This window comes from Carassius gibelio, chromosome A15, assembly GCF_023724105.1.
Source record: "Carassius gibelio isolate Cgi1373 ecotype wild population from Czech Republic chromosome A15, carGib1.2-hapl.c, whole genome shotgun sequence".
NCBI classification, from domain to species: Eukaryota; Metazoa; Chordata; class Actinopteri; order Cypriniformes; family Cyprinidae; genus Carassius; species Carassius gibelio.
In genome coordinates, this window is record NC_068385.1 from 15,636,679 (window position 1) to 15,652,799 (window position 16,121).

Here is a 16,121-nt window from a genome sequence, read left to right on the forward strand (position 1 = left end):
AGATAAATCATTCTGAGATACAAGGTACCTATTTTATTTTATCTTAATTGATTTATTCTGAGGTATCTTACTTGATGATAATTTGTGGCATTTTTATTTTAAGCTTATTTTTTGTTTTATTTTTAGGTTAATATGCGGTATCTTTTTTTATTTTGAGATGTTATTTGATAGTAATTAGAGGTTTCTATTGAATTAGATTTTGAGGTATCTTATTTGAGGATAATATGAGGCATTTTTATTGTATTTTAAACTTGAAGGAATTTTAAACTTGTTTTTATTTTATTTTATTTGGGGTTATTTATGGTTAATATGCAGTATCTTTTTCTATTTTGAGACTTTATCTTATTTGATGGTAATTAGAGGTTTGTATTTAATTTGATTTTGAGGTATCTTATATGAGGTATGTATTTTATTTGATCTAATTTGAGGGTAAAATGAGGTCTCTTATTTGATGAGGTTTAAAGGAGAGAATTGGAGGTATCTAGAATGCTGTCTCTGTCTCTCTGTCTCAGGTCATTAAGGACTCCATGCGGCACAAGGCTGACCTGAACGACATGAGCAGGATGTGGGTAAGCATGTGAACACGAGTTTCTGCTGCTGGTTTGAATGATTTCCCACTAAAACTGAGGCTCGCTCAATATAACTCTGTGTCGTATTGAATGAGGCCTTGTGGAGTTCTCATCTCATTGTGGAAACTGTCAGTGTGTCAGTCAGCAAGCCATTTCGTTACTGCTGATTGACAACTAAATAGCTTGGCGTTCTGTGTATGAGTCAGACACACTAACCTCAGCGCAGAGATGATCTGTAATTATCTGACGATGACGTGAGCGTGTGTCACTCTGGAGGAGCTTGTTATGAGTGTAGCAGTCAGACATCCCTGAAATCTTATCAAATGCTTTTATGAAGTGCGTTTTGTTGGATGTTTTTATTTTTTTTGGTCTTTTATCTAGAACTTATATTTGATGTTCAGCACGATGGTCAAATAATGTTGTTTATATTGTGCTTTATAAATTTTAGATTTTTTTGATTGATATATTGACATTTAATACTAAAGACAAATTGATTGCAAAATATTCAGATTATATTTTTTCTTTATTAAATACAGTGTAAAAGTTTTTTTTTAATTGTTTTTCTTACATAGAATAAATGGGTGTTTATATAAGAAAGAAAATCTTTAGCTGTCGCATTACAGATTTGGGGTGAAAACTTAGTTTAGCAGAATATTTTGTGATTATATATTAATGTGCTGATTTACAATAATTAAAAAATAATTGTTGTTGTTACTAAATAAAATAAGGGATATTGTTGTAATATTTCACTATCAAATAAGCAAATCGTCTATAAAGTTAAATAATTAAAGTATTAATATTTTTATTTTATTATACAAATGCAACATTATTATGCAACAATACTAAATGTTTATGACCATCTTTATTTATTTACTTCCAAAAGTTTTACCTGCAAACTTTTATTTTGGTGTGAAATCATTGTAAATCCTTAAAGCTTGTCAACAGTCTGTTTATTAACGCTTCTCATTTTTCAAGTTTGGGAAGATGGGAAGTTTCTGAATGCATGTTATAAGCATCACAAACTAAGACCAGATGCAGAGATGCATAGATGAGATTATATAGAGCAGAATTTACTGTAAACCGAGCTGATCTGAGTCACTGAAAACACAGGATCACAAGAACGTGTATAACACAGTGCTGCACTTCGCTGTGAAACACGCTATGTATTCGCATTAATTAATCATAGACGTTGTGATTTGATAATCACACTAAACCATATTTGGATTTCAGATTTATTTATATTAATAGAGTAGCTCTAATACAGTAACTTGTGGATGCCATTACATGTTGACTTTAGCATTATTGTCAACAATGGAAGTGTTTCTAATGCCGTTTACAATTAGCTGTGTATCGCTAGCAAACATGAAGGGTCAGATGCAACATGCTGAGCTGCAACTTTTGTTTACTGGAAAGACTTTAGTTTGCATCCCTCCTGAGTATTTGCTGAGAGCGTGCTGCACGATTAAACTCGAGACACATTTCATGCAAACAGCTCCGCCCCCTTCCTGTTATGATGTCACAGTAAGTGGTGAATGGAACAGGAAGTGACAGAAAAAGATCATTAACTTGACCTGCAGCTGGTTCTATTATGTGTGTACACCAGACATGTTAATAAGCATCAAACATGACCTTAATCTACCCACAGTGACTCACACTTTGGACTGTGAAGTGAGCTGATGAGCTGAGAATGAGACGAGGACTCATTTGCTGCTACTGATGCTATGGAAGGGCAAAGGTGTAATTTCCTTTTGAAGCGTTGAGTGTTTTTCTCGCCCTCATGCTCCTCTCTTTTTTTCTCAGGGTCATTTGAGTGAAGGCTACGGCAAGTTGTGCAGCATCTACCTCAAACTGCTCATAACCAAAATGGAGTTTCACATCAAAGTGAGTGACTGAAGCAGAACATCTGTCTTCGAACTCGCCTCCTCGGATCTTAATTCCCAGACTTTCCAGTCTTTATTCAGTTATTTTGTGACCCCATGACAATTGTTTGGGTTTTTTTAATCCTAAAGAAAAAAAAAGAAAGAAAAAAGAAAATTCACAAACATTATATATATATATATATATATATATATATATATATATATATATATATATATATATATATATATATATATATATATATATATATATATATAAATTGTATAATAATATGAAAATGAATGCTGTTTATATTAAATATACATTAGTTATTTTAGGTATTTAAATAATAAATATATACAATTTAGATAAAGAATCTAGAATTTAGATAAAGTATATAATAATATAATTCTAATATAATTATAAAGAATAATTTAATAAAACAATTTGAATTGTTGTATGTATATATAGCTCTCATAACACCTGAGCAGTGCCACAGACTGATCGACTCCATGCCACGCTGCATTGCTGCAGTAACTCAGGCAAAAGGACCCCTAACTAAGTATTAAGTGCTGTACATGCTCATACTTTTAATTTTCATACTTTTAAGTTGGCCAAGATTTAAAAAAATTATGAAAATGAAAAGTATGATCATGTACAGCACTCAATACTTAGTTGAATTAGTTTTGCCTGAGTTACTGCAGCAATGCGGCGTGGCATGGATTCGATCAGTCTGTGGCACTGCTCAGGTGTTATGAGAGCCCAGGTTGCTCTGATAGTGGCCTTCAGCTCTTCTGCATTGTTGGGTCTGACATATCACATCTTCCTCTTCCCAACACCCCATAGATTTTCTATGGGTTTTGCTGGCCAATTAAGAACAGGGATACCATGGTCCTTAAACCAGGTACTGGTAGCTTTGGCACTGTGTGCAGGTGCCAAGTCTTGTTGGAAAATAAAATCTGCATCTGCCTAATTTTGGTTAGCAGCAGGAAGCATGAAGTGCTCTAAAACTTCCTTGTATATGGCTGTGTTGACCTTGGACCTCAGAAAACACAATGGACCAACACTAGCAGATGACATGGCACCCCAAACCATCACTGACTATGGAAACTTTACACTGGACCTCAAGCAATGTGAGCCGCATTTCCACTGTCGGGCCAGTGCGAGCCAGGGCTTAAAGCAGGCTGGGCGGGGCTCATAGCCCCGGGCCAGTAGCACCAAGGCCAGAATAGCGCAGGGTTTCCACAGTGGAGCCTGAAGCTCCACTGCCCATCACTAAAACACGACCTTTACACGCCTCTCAGAACAACGTCATGCAACCTCATCATTTCACCAACAAAGAGAAGTTATCAAAAAATTAAGAAATAAGTCACTGGAACATGCGCGATCACAAAACTAACATGATAAAAGCAGCCGTTTGTGTGCATGCTTTGTTATATATTCAAATTCAAAAGCATCAATGTAGAATAAGTTATACATTGATCATATTGATTTAATTTATCAGGACTAAAAATTAATCACACATAAATGCGTCACTCTATAATCACTCTATAAAAACGCTTATGAAAATAGCCTGCTTATTCAGTCCAGTCTGTTTCTGTTTATTAGCCACAGTAGCCGTCACATTTAGATTGAATGATAATATCTCTATTTTTATAAAAGCTCCCGAACAAAAACATTATTATATTTTTTTATGAGACGAAGCTGGCGTCTGATTTCTTCAAACGGTGATATTTACCATGTTTACTATGGTAATGTTATTGCCTAGCGTGCACAGACATTTGCATCGCTTATAAATATTTCTGCCTTGTATGGTGATTATAATACACATTGGATCAAGTTATTTCAAACACTCGTTGCTGACTGAAAGTGAGTTTTGAACTTAACTTATTTTAAAAAGTCTTTAAAACCGGTGTTAAAGCTGTTATCTTTCTGAAATGATCCACAGCGCTGAGCTCTTTAGACGCGAAGAAACTCCGCCTATGTTTATAACCCCTCCTCTAGCCCCAGCTGGCCCGCTTTGGCCCAAGGTTTTCGTCGGGCCAAAAAACCCTGGCCGTTGGCCCCGAGGAAGCCCCAGCGAGGCACGATCAAGCCCCGGAAGTGACAGTGGAAACACGACTGGCCCTGGCACGCACTAGCATGCCCGGCTTAAGGTCGCCAGTGGAAACGCGGCTATGGATTGTTTGCCTCTCCTCTCTTTTCCAGACTCTGGGACCCTGATTTCCAAAGGAAATGCAAAGTTTACTTTCATCAGAGAACATAACTTCAGACCACTCAGCAGCAGTCCAGTTCTTTTTGAAGCGAGACGCTTCTGATGCTGTCTGTTGTTTAAGAGTGTCTTGACACAAGGAATGCGACAGCTGAAACCCATGTCTTGCATACGTCTGTGTGCAGTGGTTCTTGAAGCACTGACTCCAGCTGCAGTCCACTCTTCGTGAATCTCCCCCACATTTTTGAATGGGTTTTGTTTCACAATCCTCTCCAGGGTGTGGTTATCCTTATTGCTTGTACACTTTTTTTTTTCTACCACATATTTTCTTTCCCTTCACCTCTCTATTAATGTGCTTGGACACAGAGCTCTGTGAACAGCCATCCTCTTTTGCAATGACCTTTTGTGTCTTGCCCTCCTTGTGCAAGGTGTCAATGGTCATCTTTTGGACAACTGTTAGGTCAGCACTCTTCCCCATGATTGTGTAGCCTACAGAACTAGACTGAGAGACCATTTAAAGGCTTTGCAGGTGTTTTGAGTTAATTAGCTGATTAGAGTGTGGCACCAGGTGTCTTCAATATTGAACCTTTTCACAATATTCAAATTATCTGAGATACTGAATTTGGGATTTTCCTTAGTTGTCAGTTATAATCATCAAAATTAAAATAAATAAACATTTGAAATAATAATAATAAATAATCATTTTTTGATCGTAGGTGTAAATATAGCCTATTACCTAGATTATAATATATATTATATTATATATTTATAGCTTCCTGTGTCAATATGAAATGCATCAATACTTGAAAATTACATTTTTCAAGCCATTTCATGGGTATTTTAAAAGGATATGCTGTCAGACTCTCACAAAAATAACATTTACCCCACTTGCTTTTCCAGAATCCTCGTTTCCCAGGCAACCTTCAGATGTCAAACAGACAGCTTGATGAGGCGGGTGAGAACGACGTCAATAATTTGTGAGTTTTGCTTTGTGTTTTTTTTTTTTTATTCTTTTTTTATTATTAAAAAAAGCTCCAAAATTGCTCTGTGTGTTTGTGGGATGTGACTTAATCATGTTTCCTCTCCTCTCAACACATGTAGCTTCCAGCTGACAGTGGAGATGTTTGATTACTTGGATTGTGAGCTGAACCTTTTCTTGGGCGGTAAGTTTAAAGTGGAGTGCAGGTGCCTGAGACCCCAGAAAAGTCCCTTTAGTTAGTTCACCTGATGGTCATTTTGGTTATGCCACAGAGCAGCTGTTTTCTAAGTAGATAGTAGCCAGATAAATACAGCTTCAATCTACTTGAACAGAGAAAGGCTAAAATCTCTTTTTCAAGACTCTTTTTGAGTAAGGTCAATAAAATGTGTCATTTATTAAACTTCAAAGCTGCAGGAAAGAAATAGTAATGTGTATTCTAGAGCAAAAAAAAAACAAATGACACCTCCATGGGGATAGATATTTCTGCTGAAAAAGGCAGTGAAATCAAGCTGAAACACTGATAGATCAGTGTGCCTGTGCTGAAAGCATTAGGGAGAAGTTAATGCAAGTGTTGTTGGCTGAAATGCAGCTCCCTGGCACAGGAAACCACACCTCTCTGTGTGCTGAGAAGACGGGGTCTCACAGGAGCCTGCATCACTGATCACCAGAGAGACGGACGGACGGAGGCAGGGAGGGAGTGTGGGGATGAATGTGAATGAGGAAATGGGCAATGAAAGGGATTGATTGAGAAAAACAGCACGTTGAAGGGAATGGCATGAAAGAAGGATTCATAAAATGAAAGCAAACATCTTGCCAATTGAGAATTGATGCTTTTTAGAGTATTTTAAACAAATGTATTTAGGTAGTAGGGAAAATATATTATTAATAACCAAAGCATATAAATAAGTATATATTTCAGTATAAATTAGAGCGTTAAATAGTTTTTCCCTATTTTTGTGTTCAGAGGTTTTTTTGGGTGGGGCTGAAATCATGTCTCAGTCATGCACTGGAGTCAGTGAGCATGGCCCCTCTGCTCACACTATAAAGAGGTGTGTTCGATTTGATGGATTTTTGTAGGACATCTTGAAGTACCACGAGAGCTATAGAGATCAGATAGTGCCTTATGCTTTCAAATCGCTCTCGTGGTACTTTGATGTGATGTATTGATCGGTCTATGCAGTGCTGTCGTGAGTTACTTTTATTACAGTTAGTTACTACATACTAGCTATGCCTTTGACACGTAAATGCATATTACCTGGTTGCGATTATTTACAAAAAAGCTTGGTCTTTTTAAATTAAGCTGCTAAAGAGCATCCATTCAGTCTGTAGAAGTATTTGACCGATGAGAGAGGTGGCAGCTTTCCCACAAGTGGGCGTGGTTTCAGCGGACACACCCCCAGCATTTGGGAGCAGAGAATACTGCTCGTTTTTTCAAGATTTTGAAAATTATTTTATTTACTTGGCATTTTTTATGAGTCATATTTGGCTGGCTTGTAAACCACAAATGTTTCTATTTGTCTATTTACTCAAGTCGCTTTGGATAAAAGCTTCTGCTAAATGCGTAAATGTTGCAACACATTTATTTTGTTTTAGATATATATATTTTGCTTGAGAAAAAAGAAAAGAAAATATCTTATAAGTTATTGATATATAATGCACAGAGTTTCTAAAGAAAAAAAATGTCCAAAATGTTTGGATATACATTATTGTAAATGAATATATGCATATTATAACATTTACACAAAACTATTTATAATAATTTATCATTATTATTATTATTATAAATGGATAATATAAATTATTTATATGCACAATTTATAACAATATAATATAATTATAATTTTGTATTAGAGCGTGAGAAAAGATACTTATGTTATAAGGGGTTTTAGTATCTCTGAAATGATGGCTTTATTTGGTGTTTGTTTCTTCACAGTGTTCAGCTCGTTGGATATGTCTCGCTCCGTGTCAGTGACAGCAGCGGGTCAGTGTCGTCTGGCTCCTCTTATCCAGGTCATTCTGGACTCTAGTCATTTGTACGACTACACCGTCAAACTGCTCTTCAAACTCCACTCATGTGAGTCCATAAATCACATCTCTCTCACACAAAGGAGTATCGTGATTTTGCCAAGTAAGACATGTTCCTGGATAAATATGTTTTGATGATCCTGGATCATAATTTATTCCTAAAATCAGTGGGTAATGAAGACTGATTAACAAGAGTGTAGAAGCACCTAACCCTGATTTTAAGCCTAAAACGGACATTTCCTGAAAAGTTATATCTCAGTTCTGATTGGTTGATTGGAATGTTGTTCCAGCATCAACAAGGATGTTGTACTTGGTGAAATCACGCTCACCATCAAAGGCTACGTTCAGACTGCAGACAAAAGTGGACCAAATCTGCTTTTTTCTGTTCATAAAATGTGAACAGTCGCTATTAAACCCACCTAACATTAAATATAAATTAATTTTTAAATGAATAAAAAAAAATTAATCTTCTTTTATATTGCAATCGTCCTCAAATCAGTGTAGAAACAACACAGACAGTATGTTTTTAATATTGTTTAATGGCATATTTTTTTTGACTGACGGTGAGTATGACTGAAACCAATACTACTGATGTCTATGAAAGTTTTTTTTCTTTCTTTTTCTAATATTTAACCATTGTTTAAATTGAACATTTAACATTACAGTATAATTGTTAGCTGTCAATTTTAACATTATTAGACTTTTAAAAAATAGCAGCTTCTTATTTAAGTGAACTTAAAACAATCTTCACATAAACCCATTGTAATGTCATATTTACCTGTGCCCTTCAGCATGTAGGAAATTGAATAAAGTTATCAAACACTAAATTCGAACATGAACTGAACATGACGCAGATCTGATGCAGATCTGATGATATTTGTGTGTGAAATTGAAGAGCACATGCTACGAACAGAGTATACTGGCTGTCAGGACAGGAAAACTAGATTTTACTGATATATGACCTGGAGGCATCTCATCTGACCACAGTTCACTGTTGTTCTACTGAGCTCCTCGTCATCTGTAGCTTTTCCTCACTCATTTGACTAGTGCCTGATGCTAAGGCGAAGCTGGATTGTGCGTCTGAAAAGCCTCCTGTTTGATTCGTTCTTAAAGACGACCTGCATCTTAATAAACACACAATTCTTGTAAAGAAAAAGAGACCAAAGCAGCAGATATAAGTGGGGTGGTCAACCCTAGCTCCGCCCCTGCGTTAATAGTGTTAAATATTTATAACGCTGTAACACGCGGACACATTTGAAAACACTAATATTAATATTTTTAATAATTTTATTGATGTTTTCTGTTAGGAAAGTTGTCATTGTTCTGTATTTGGCATTGGTCCTTTGAATATTATACTGAAATGTAATAAAAATAGAGCTGAAAATAGTGTGCTCTCCTCCAGGTCTGCCAGCAGATACTCTGCAGGGTCACAGGGATCGCTTCCAGGAGCAGTTTAAGAAGTGAGTCTGTCAGTCACTATCCAGTCAGGACAGAGTCACGCAGACTGATACTAGTTTATTCTTTTGTATTTCTCACTCTCTCAATCTTTTCTCTTCGCTCCGTGCCCCTCTCTTTCCAGGCTGAAGAGTCTGTTCTATCGCTCCAGTAACCTGCAGTATTTCAAGAGACTGATTCAGATCCCTCAACTTCCTGAGGTGAGACTCCTGCATACCAAACAGATTCCTGCCTGACCCAAGTCCAAAAATGCTGCTAGTGGAAAGAAATTATGTAACTCATTTGCATATCTGCCTGCTTCGTTTTCTAGCATTAGGATTCTCAACTGGACTCTGCTGAAAAATTACTGCAGGCTGCCCTATAAAACAACATTTAAAGGCACAGCGAGCTATTTTTAATTTGTTTGAGCATCATGTTTACAACATTGTGACATCAGCTCAACCAATGGTGTGAGACTAGGACAGGGCTATCCGTTTTCTTCACCAATAGCATACGAGGGAAACCTGCGTGAAAGCATATTTTAGTAGCTTCCTTTCTTCACATCTCTCTTCAGAATCCGCCAAACTTCCTGCGGGCGTCAGCCCTCTCCGAACACATCAGTCCAGTGGTGGTGATTCCAGCGGAGTCCCCTGAGAGTGAACATGTAGTAGAGACAGAAGACCTGGTGGACACGGACATCCCACCTTTAGCGGTACCACACAAAATCTCACTTTCCAAATTTGTCCGTATACTTTCCTTCCATCTCAAGTTTTTGAATATTTTTTTTCTCCATTAGAGTACTGTGGACAGCAAATTCGACGACCTTTTTGGCACCTCGGCTGCTACAGACCCATTCAACTTCAACAATCAGAACGGCATGCGCAAAGACGAGAAGTAAGACTTGGAAAGACTGTTGGAGAATAGAATAAATACGTTATAGGAAGCTCTTTGAGTTTATTAGAACAAATTATAACAAAGGAATATGTATCTCTCATCTCAGAGACCGTTTGATTGAGCAGCTCACAGCGGAGCTGCAGGCCGTGAAAGAGGAGCTGGAGTCCTTCAGATTGGAGGTAAAGAGAGGGAGATGAGAGGAGGCCAAATCTGATAAGATACCGCTTAAAAGTTTGCAGTCAGAAATGTTTTTTTTTTAAGTAATTCATATTTTTATTCAGTAAGGATGTGTTAAATTGATCAAAAGTAATTGCAAATACATTTATAATGTTACAAAGGAGTTCTATTTCAAATAAATTATGTTCTTTAAAAAATGTTTGAAGAAAGAATCATGGTTTCCACAAAATTAAGCAGCACAACTGTTTTCAGCATTGATAATCAGAAATGTTTCTTGAGCATCAGCTCAGCGTATTAGAATGATTTCTGAAGGACCGGAGTAATGATGCTGAAATTTCAGCTTTACCATCAAAGGAATCAATTATTTTAAAAGAAAACAATTATTTTAAATTGTAATAATATTTCACAATATTTTAGTTAGGATTATTAACAATTACGATTAACAATATTTTCTACTGTATTTTTGATAAGAGACTTCTTTTAAAATATTTTACTGCCGCCAACCTTTTAAAGGGTCCTGTAGAGTGGAAGAGAAGTGGAAATGAAAGCTATATGCCACTTAACAAACTTTTGGTCTTTCTCAGAGTGGCCGTCTGTGTCAAGCGCTCCGGGGGCGTGTGAACGAGCTGGAGGCGGAGCTTGCGGAGCAGACTCACCTGAAGCAGCAGGCGTTGGGTGAGAGCGAGTTCCTGAGGGTGGAGCTAGACGACCTGCGCAGGGTCAAAGAAGACACTGAGAAAGAGCAGCGCAGCCTGAGCGAAATCGAGAGTAAGAGTTTGTTGTTGGACCGATTTACAATATTTTCAGAGTACAAATCTACTTTTTTTTTTTATTTCAATTATTATATAAGATATTCACGACCCTGTTAATATTTAGAGAACTTGGACTGACAGCTGTAAGTTAGGGCTTCAAGACTGACCTGTTCCTCTTTTGCAAATAAAAGAAACAGGCTTTTCTTCCTTTTTGGTTAATTTACACTCAGTGGTTCACCCCAAACTGTTGCTTTTTTTGGAACACGAGTTATCCTTTCATAAATCAGCATAAATAATGGCATAAATACAGTGTTATAGCCAGGATATTAAAGAGATATTTCACCTAAAAATAATAATTCTGTTGCAATTTACTTGCCCTCAAGTTTTCCTTTATCGGTGTAAAACAAAAGAAGTTATTTTAAAGAATGTCGGTAATCAAACAGTTACTGTTAGCCATTGACTTCCATTGTATTGTTTGTCTATATTGTGGAAGTCAATGGCTACCGTCAACTGTTGGGTTACCAACATTGAAGGTTTGGAACAACTTGAAAATGATGACAGAATTTTCATTTTAGGGTGAACTATGCCTTTAAAGGTCTGTGCTGAGTCAGTTCAGATGCAGGACAGTAATGGATACTCATTAGACAGTCTGTTTACACTCTGGAGTCGAGGAACACAGCCAGTTCACTGCAGCCTCTAATCATATGCTAATAAACCATATAGTGCACAGTCCAATTCACCAGCATGCAGGCCTGTGCTGAGGCTCTCAGTGGTGCTAACTGTTCTGTGATGCAGAGAGCATGGTCTGAGGCATATCAAGACTTGGGTTTTTTGATAGTTAATGTAGGTATTTCGGGTGTGTGTTTTTTGTAGGAAAAGCACAAGCTAATGAGCAACGCTACACCAAGTTAAAGGAGAAATACACAGAGCTGGTCCAGAGCCACGCTGACCTGCTGAGGAAGGTGAATTGATGTTACACCTACATTTAGTTCACACACTGCCTGTATATGTATATTTTTCAAGGGCAAATGATCACATTAATGCATGCAATTAAAGCATTAAAAAGTGTTTAATGCAAATTTATATATATTTACCACCACCATTCAAAAGTTTAATTAAATGCATCCTTGCCAAATAAAAGTTTCAATTAAAAAGGGAAGGGACAGGAAAACAATATATGTGTGTGTGTTTGTATTTCATTTTTTCCACATTTCCTTCACACTGGAAATGGAAGGTTTAGCACATTGGGTTGTGGGATACAGTATGTTACTCAGCGTGCTTGTTTTGGCAAATGCAGTTGGTGTTCTGTGTCTTCCTTGTAAATAGTAGATGGAGAAATTTGCATTCTGCACAGACACAGTGTGCGCACTTTATACTGCTCACTTGAGCTCCAGTGTCAGGCCTCTCAGTATACCTGCAGGTGGTTTAGCTTCTTCACCAGACTTTTTTCTCCGCAGACTCTGCTCTATTTCTTACACAGATGAAACTTGGCACTCTGGTCTTCTGCCTTCATGCTTAGAAGCTGTCATCACACTCACTGCCATTCAGCAGCATGCTCTGATCCCACCACAGAGACATCCGACAGTGGCTGCCACGTCCTTGGGAAAAGATCTGGGTCAGCCAACAGTCTTGGCTCTGTGCTAAACTGTACATGTCTATGTGTTTCTCAGAATGCCGAGGTGACGCGTCAGATGACGGTGGCCTGTGCTGCCCAGGATGAGGTGGAGAATGTAAAAAAAGAGATGCAGGACAGATTGAAGGCTGCTCAGGATGCTACCAGTCAGCAGGTGGACACACACACACACACTCCCTCTGCTTGATGTAACCTTAGTATGCTTGTCTTACACTTCCCTTTCCTCATGTATATACACGAGTAGGAGAAGACTCAGTTAGAGCAGCTTCAAGCTCTACAAGCCGAGCTCATGTCCAGCAGATCTGAACTAGAGACCCTGAAGAGTACCATCACCTCCTCCCAACAGGTGGGACCTCACCCTCTACCCATCTTTCTCTTCCTCTTCACCTCATGAATCCATCTCCATTCTTTGCCCTAATCGTGTATAAAGAGGTAATGAACTGCATTTTTTTAATTGTTTAATGTTCCTCTGAGGTCAACTTATAATGTTAGGAAGATTTATAAATTAAAAATCAGCATAATGGGTTAATATTCGATTCTATTTTTGACCCTCTCTTTGATGCACGCCGTTTTGATCACATGCTGCATTCCACGCTTGGAAGTGAATGCCCGTGGCTATGATTAGCTAACAGTTTTGCATATTAAAATAATAGATGGACACTGCTGTTATGTACTCTGAAAACAATATGAATCATTTTGTTTAAAATTGTATAAATACTCAGTGCATATCAAACAATCTGTAACAGACAAAGCAATAGAGACATATGGAAAAAAACAGTGTTACTCAGACTTGTGACATTACCAGATCCTTGAGAAATGCCAAGAAACCATTTCAAACACAATAAACAAGAGGCAGAAATGTAGACGTAGACATTGACCTTCTTCAGAGGCGTTCTTTTGTCACTCTATGACATCATATTGAAGTGAAATATGAAATTAATTGCTGTTTTATCAGCTTGGTTTCAATACAAGCTGTTTTTGGACTGACAAGGAAGTGTTGAGTTTTGAAACTTACGAGATGTTTTTGTAGTACAATAAACTCTTACAGTTTCATTTCTCAGTTCATGACCCCTATAAAGAAATATTGAATCTTAACGCTCTTCCATACACACCCGTTCAGAGCTCAGCCCAGCACAGGTTTCATGTATCACTGTCTCTGCGGTTAGTCTAGTGCAGGTGGACATGGTGATTCTGTGCTGAATTACCTAAGTTAATGTGTCCAGACTGCATGTGGGATTCGATATGTCCCCCCGCCGGCCCCCTCCATCCCTCTTCCTTCTGTCACCTGCTGCAGCACCTCCACTGCTGCCTCTAGCAGCTGACTCAGCTCAAGGCATCTGTCCTCAAAACATGGTTAACATCTATAGCATGACTGTATCAGTTTCACTTTTAATAAACTTTATAGAGTGTTGCAGGGATGATGTAGTTTTGTAGGTCAAAACCCGAGAAAAGTAGCAATCTAGCACTTCCAGTTCTATCATTCTGAAGTCAGTGGGTTTTCGGTTAAATGCATGAAATATTTGTGGTTAATGTGGTTAATTCTTCTGTGGTCTGTGGTTAACAAGCTGTTTTGAAAAAAAGCCGCTAAATGGGACTACAGAGAGAGATTGTCGGTGACATTAAATGTAAAGCCGATATATCGGTAATCAGTGAATATGCCGCCAATTTGATTTTTTTTTTACTAACTGTAATAATAAAACCTTCCTAATCATTGGGAAGAAGGAGGCGGGAACCGGCGAACAATCAAAATTAAACTTTAATTACAAAAATAAACACACAACAGCGCATCTGCCCCTCACGGACAACTGATGCACACAAATAGTAAAACATAAACTAAAGCCCAGGCCTGGTCCTCTCTCGTCCTTCACTGTCGTCGCTCTAGTTTTATATCCTTCCATCTCCTATGTGGGACTCGAGACCGGTGGTGGGTCGCAGGTGTAGCTCATTTCCCAATCACTCCACCGGCCTCACTCCTCGTTCCCACATCCCTCGGCCCCGCCCCACTCGTCACACTAACATATAATGCAGATAAAATGCTTTAAATGGTGTAATTACTTAGATTGTCCACCAGATCACGCTCCATTGTTTGCTACTGGTGACCTGGATGAAAAGCTTTAAAGGCTTAAGTCTATGGAAAACCATTGAAATTGCCATACCTCCGTGAAGGCGCTGCGAATCTGCACCAAATTCGGAGGATAACTTCAGAAATTCCACCATGATTCCAGATCCAAGGGAACGTACACGTTACATTCAAAGGGCATTATTAAAGTGCACGAGACGTGGGTTTATATTGTATTTATTTACAAAGGTATATTATAACTTCTCTAATAAGTTTCATCTGTGTGTGAAGGCAGTAGCGCAAATCTGTGAATGAATGTTCCGAAGTGAAATAAACTACAACAGAATAAAGTTGAATAGAATTGAATTAAAGTTGAATTAACTTCAACTTTACTGTTCAGTGCGCTGATGTCAGTTCCATTTTGGATAATAAAGTTTATTGATAAATTGTTAACTGCCCTGCCTCCATTAAGTGTTTGATTACCATATTTGAGTGATCACTGCAAAAAATGTGTTTGTGTGTGTGTGTATATATATATTATTTGTATGTATATACTGTATTCTATATATTGTACCACTCGAATGGGAAAGTGTCCAAATTTTTGACTGGTACTGTTCTGTAATATATACAAAGAATATCGTCCGATATCGATATCTGCCTTTTTGTACTCCTTAATATCTGTATCGGTAATTAATTAATTAAATCGCTGTAATTAAACATGATCATGCCAATCAAAATTAATGTTTAATGGTGAATGATGTTGATGTCTCGTGACCATGATGTAGTTTGTTTATATTCGGTATTTAACTTTTTACTTGAAAGTGAAAGTGAAAGTGACGTGACATTCAGCCAAGTATGGTGACCCATACTCAGAATTTGTGCTCTGCATTTAACCCATCCGAAGTGCACACACACAGAGCAGTGAACACACACACACACACACACACTGTGAACACACACCCGGAGCAGTGGGCAGCCATTTATGCTGTGGCGCCCGGGGAGCAGTTTGGGGTTCGATGCCTTGCTCAAGGGCACCTAAGTCATGGTATTGAAGGTGGAGAGAGAACTGTACATGCCCTCCTCCCACCTACAATTCCTTTCGGCCCGGGACTCGAACTCACAACCTTTCGATTGGGAGTCCGCCTCTCTAACCATTAGGCCACGACTTCTGGAGATTTTATCTAGACTTCAAAATTCCAAAAGTTCATTTGTGGAGTTTATCTTGATGAGCAAAATATGTATGATTCATAAAATATTGTTGGTCGCGGAGCTTATTTTTGGGGGATTTTGTTGAGGGAACCAGGGTGAGCTGGGAAGGCGCATGCAAGTATGTCAACAATGCAGTGCTTTAATGGTATAACTATGACGGATGTGTATGTCACACCTTTAGCAGTGTCTCACATTTTTTGCAACGTCCGTGTTATTAATGCACCGTGTCAAGTCAAAAATAATTTCAGCTTTTACATGCAGTGCAGCTCATCAATGTCATTGCCAAAAGATCAGAAGATCCCACGTGGGGCAAGTGTTGTG

At 38.0% G+C, this 16,121-nt stretch overlaps 1 protein-coding gene across 2 annotated transcripts in view; it reads left to right on the forward strand.

The window, feature by feature from the left end:
• The window catches only part of LOC128029331 (huntingtin-interacting protein 1-like), a 44,303-nt gene that overhangs the window by 18,192 nt on the left and 9,990 nt on the right, over window positions 1–16,121 (forward strand). For both annotated transcript variants that reach the window (XM_052617073.1, XM_052617074.1), the window contains exons 4-17: window positions 513–569; window positions 2,370–2,450; window positions 5,539–5,615; window positions 5,740–5,801; window positions 7,551–7,691; window positions 9,045–9,102; window positions 9,222–9,297; window positions 9,651–9,788; window positions 9,873–9,970; window positions 10,077–10,149; window positions 10,732–10,915; window positions 11,773–11,861; window positions 12,570–12,686; window positions 12,777–12,878. In XM_052617073.1, coding sequence (XP_052473033.1) covers window positions 513–569; window positions 2,370–2,450; window positions 5,539–5,615; window positions 5,740–5,801; window positions 7,551–7,691; window positions 9,045–9,102; window positions 9,222–9,297; window positions 9,651–9,788; window positions 9,873–9,970; window positions 10,077–10,149; window positions 10,732–10,915; window positions 11,773–11,861; window positions 12,570–12,686; window positions 12,777–12,878 — 1,353 coding nt within the window. The remainder of the gene's footprint in view (window positions 1–512; window positions 570–2,369; window positions 2,451–5,538; window positions 5,616–5,739; window positions 5,802–7,550; window positions 7,692–9,044; window positions 9,103–9,221; window positions 9,298–9,650; window positions 9,789–9,872; window positions 9,971–10,076; window positions 10,150–10,731; window positions 10,916–11,772; window positions 11,862–12,569; window positions 12,687–12,776; window positions 12,879–16,121) is intronic.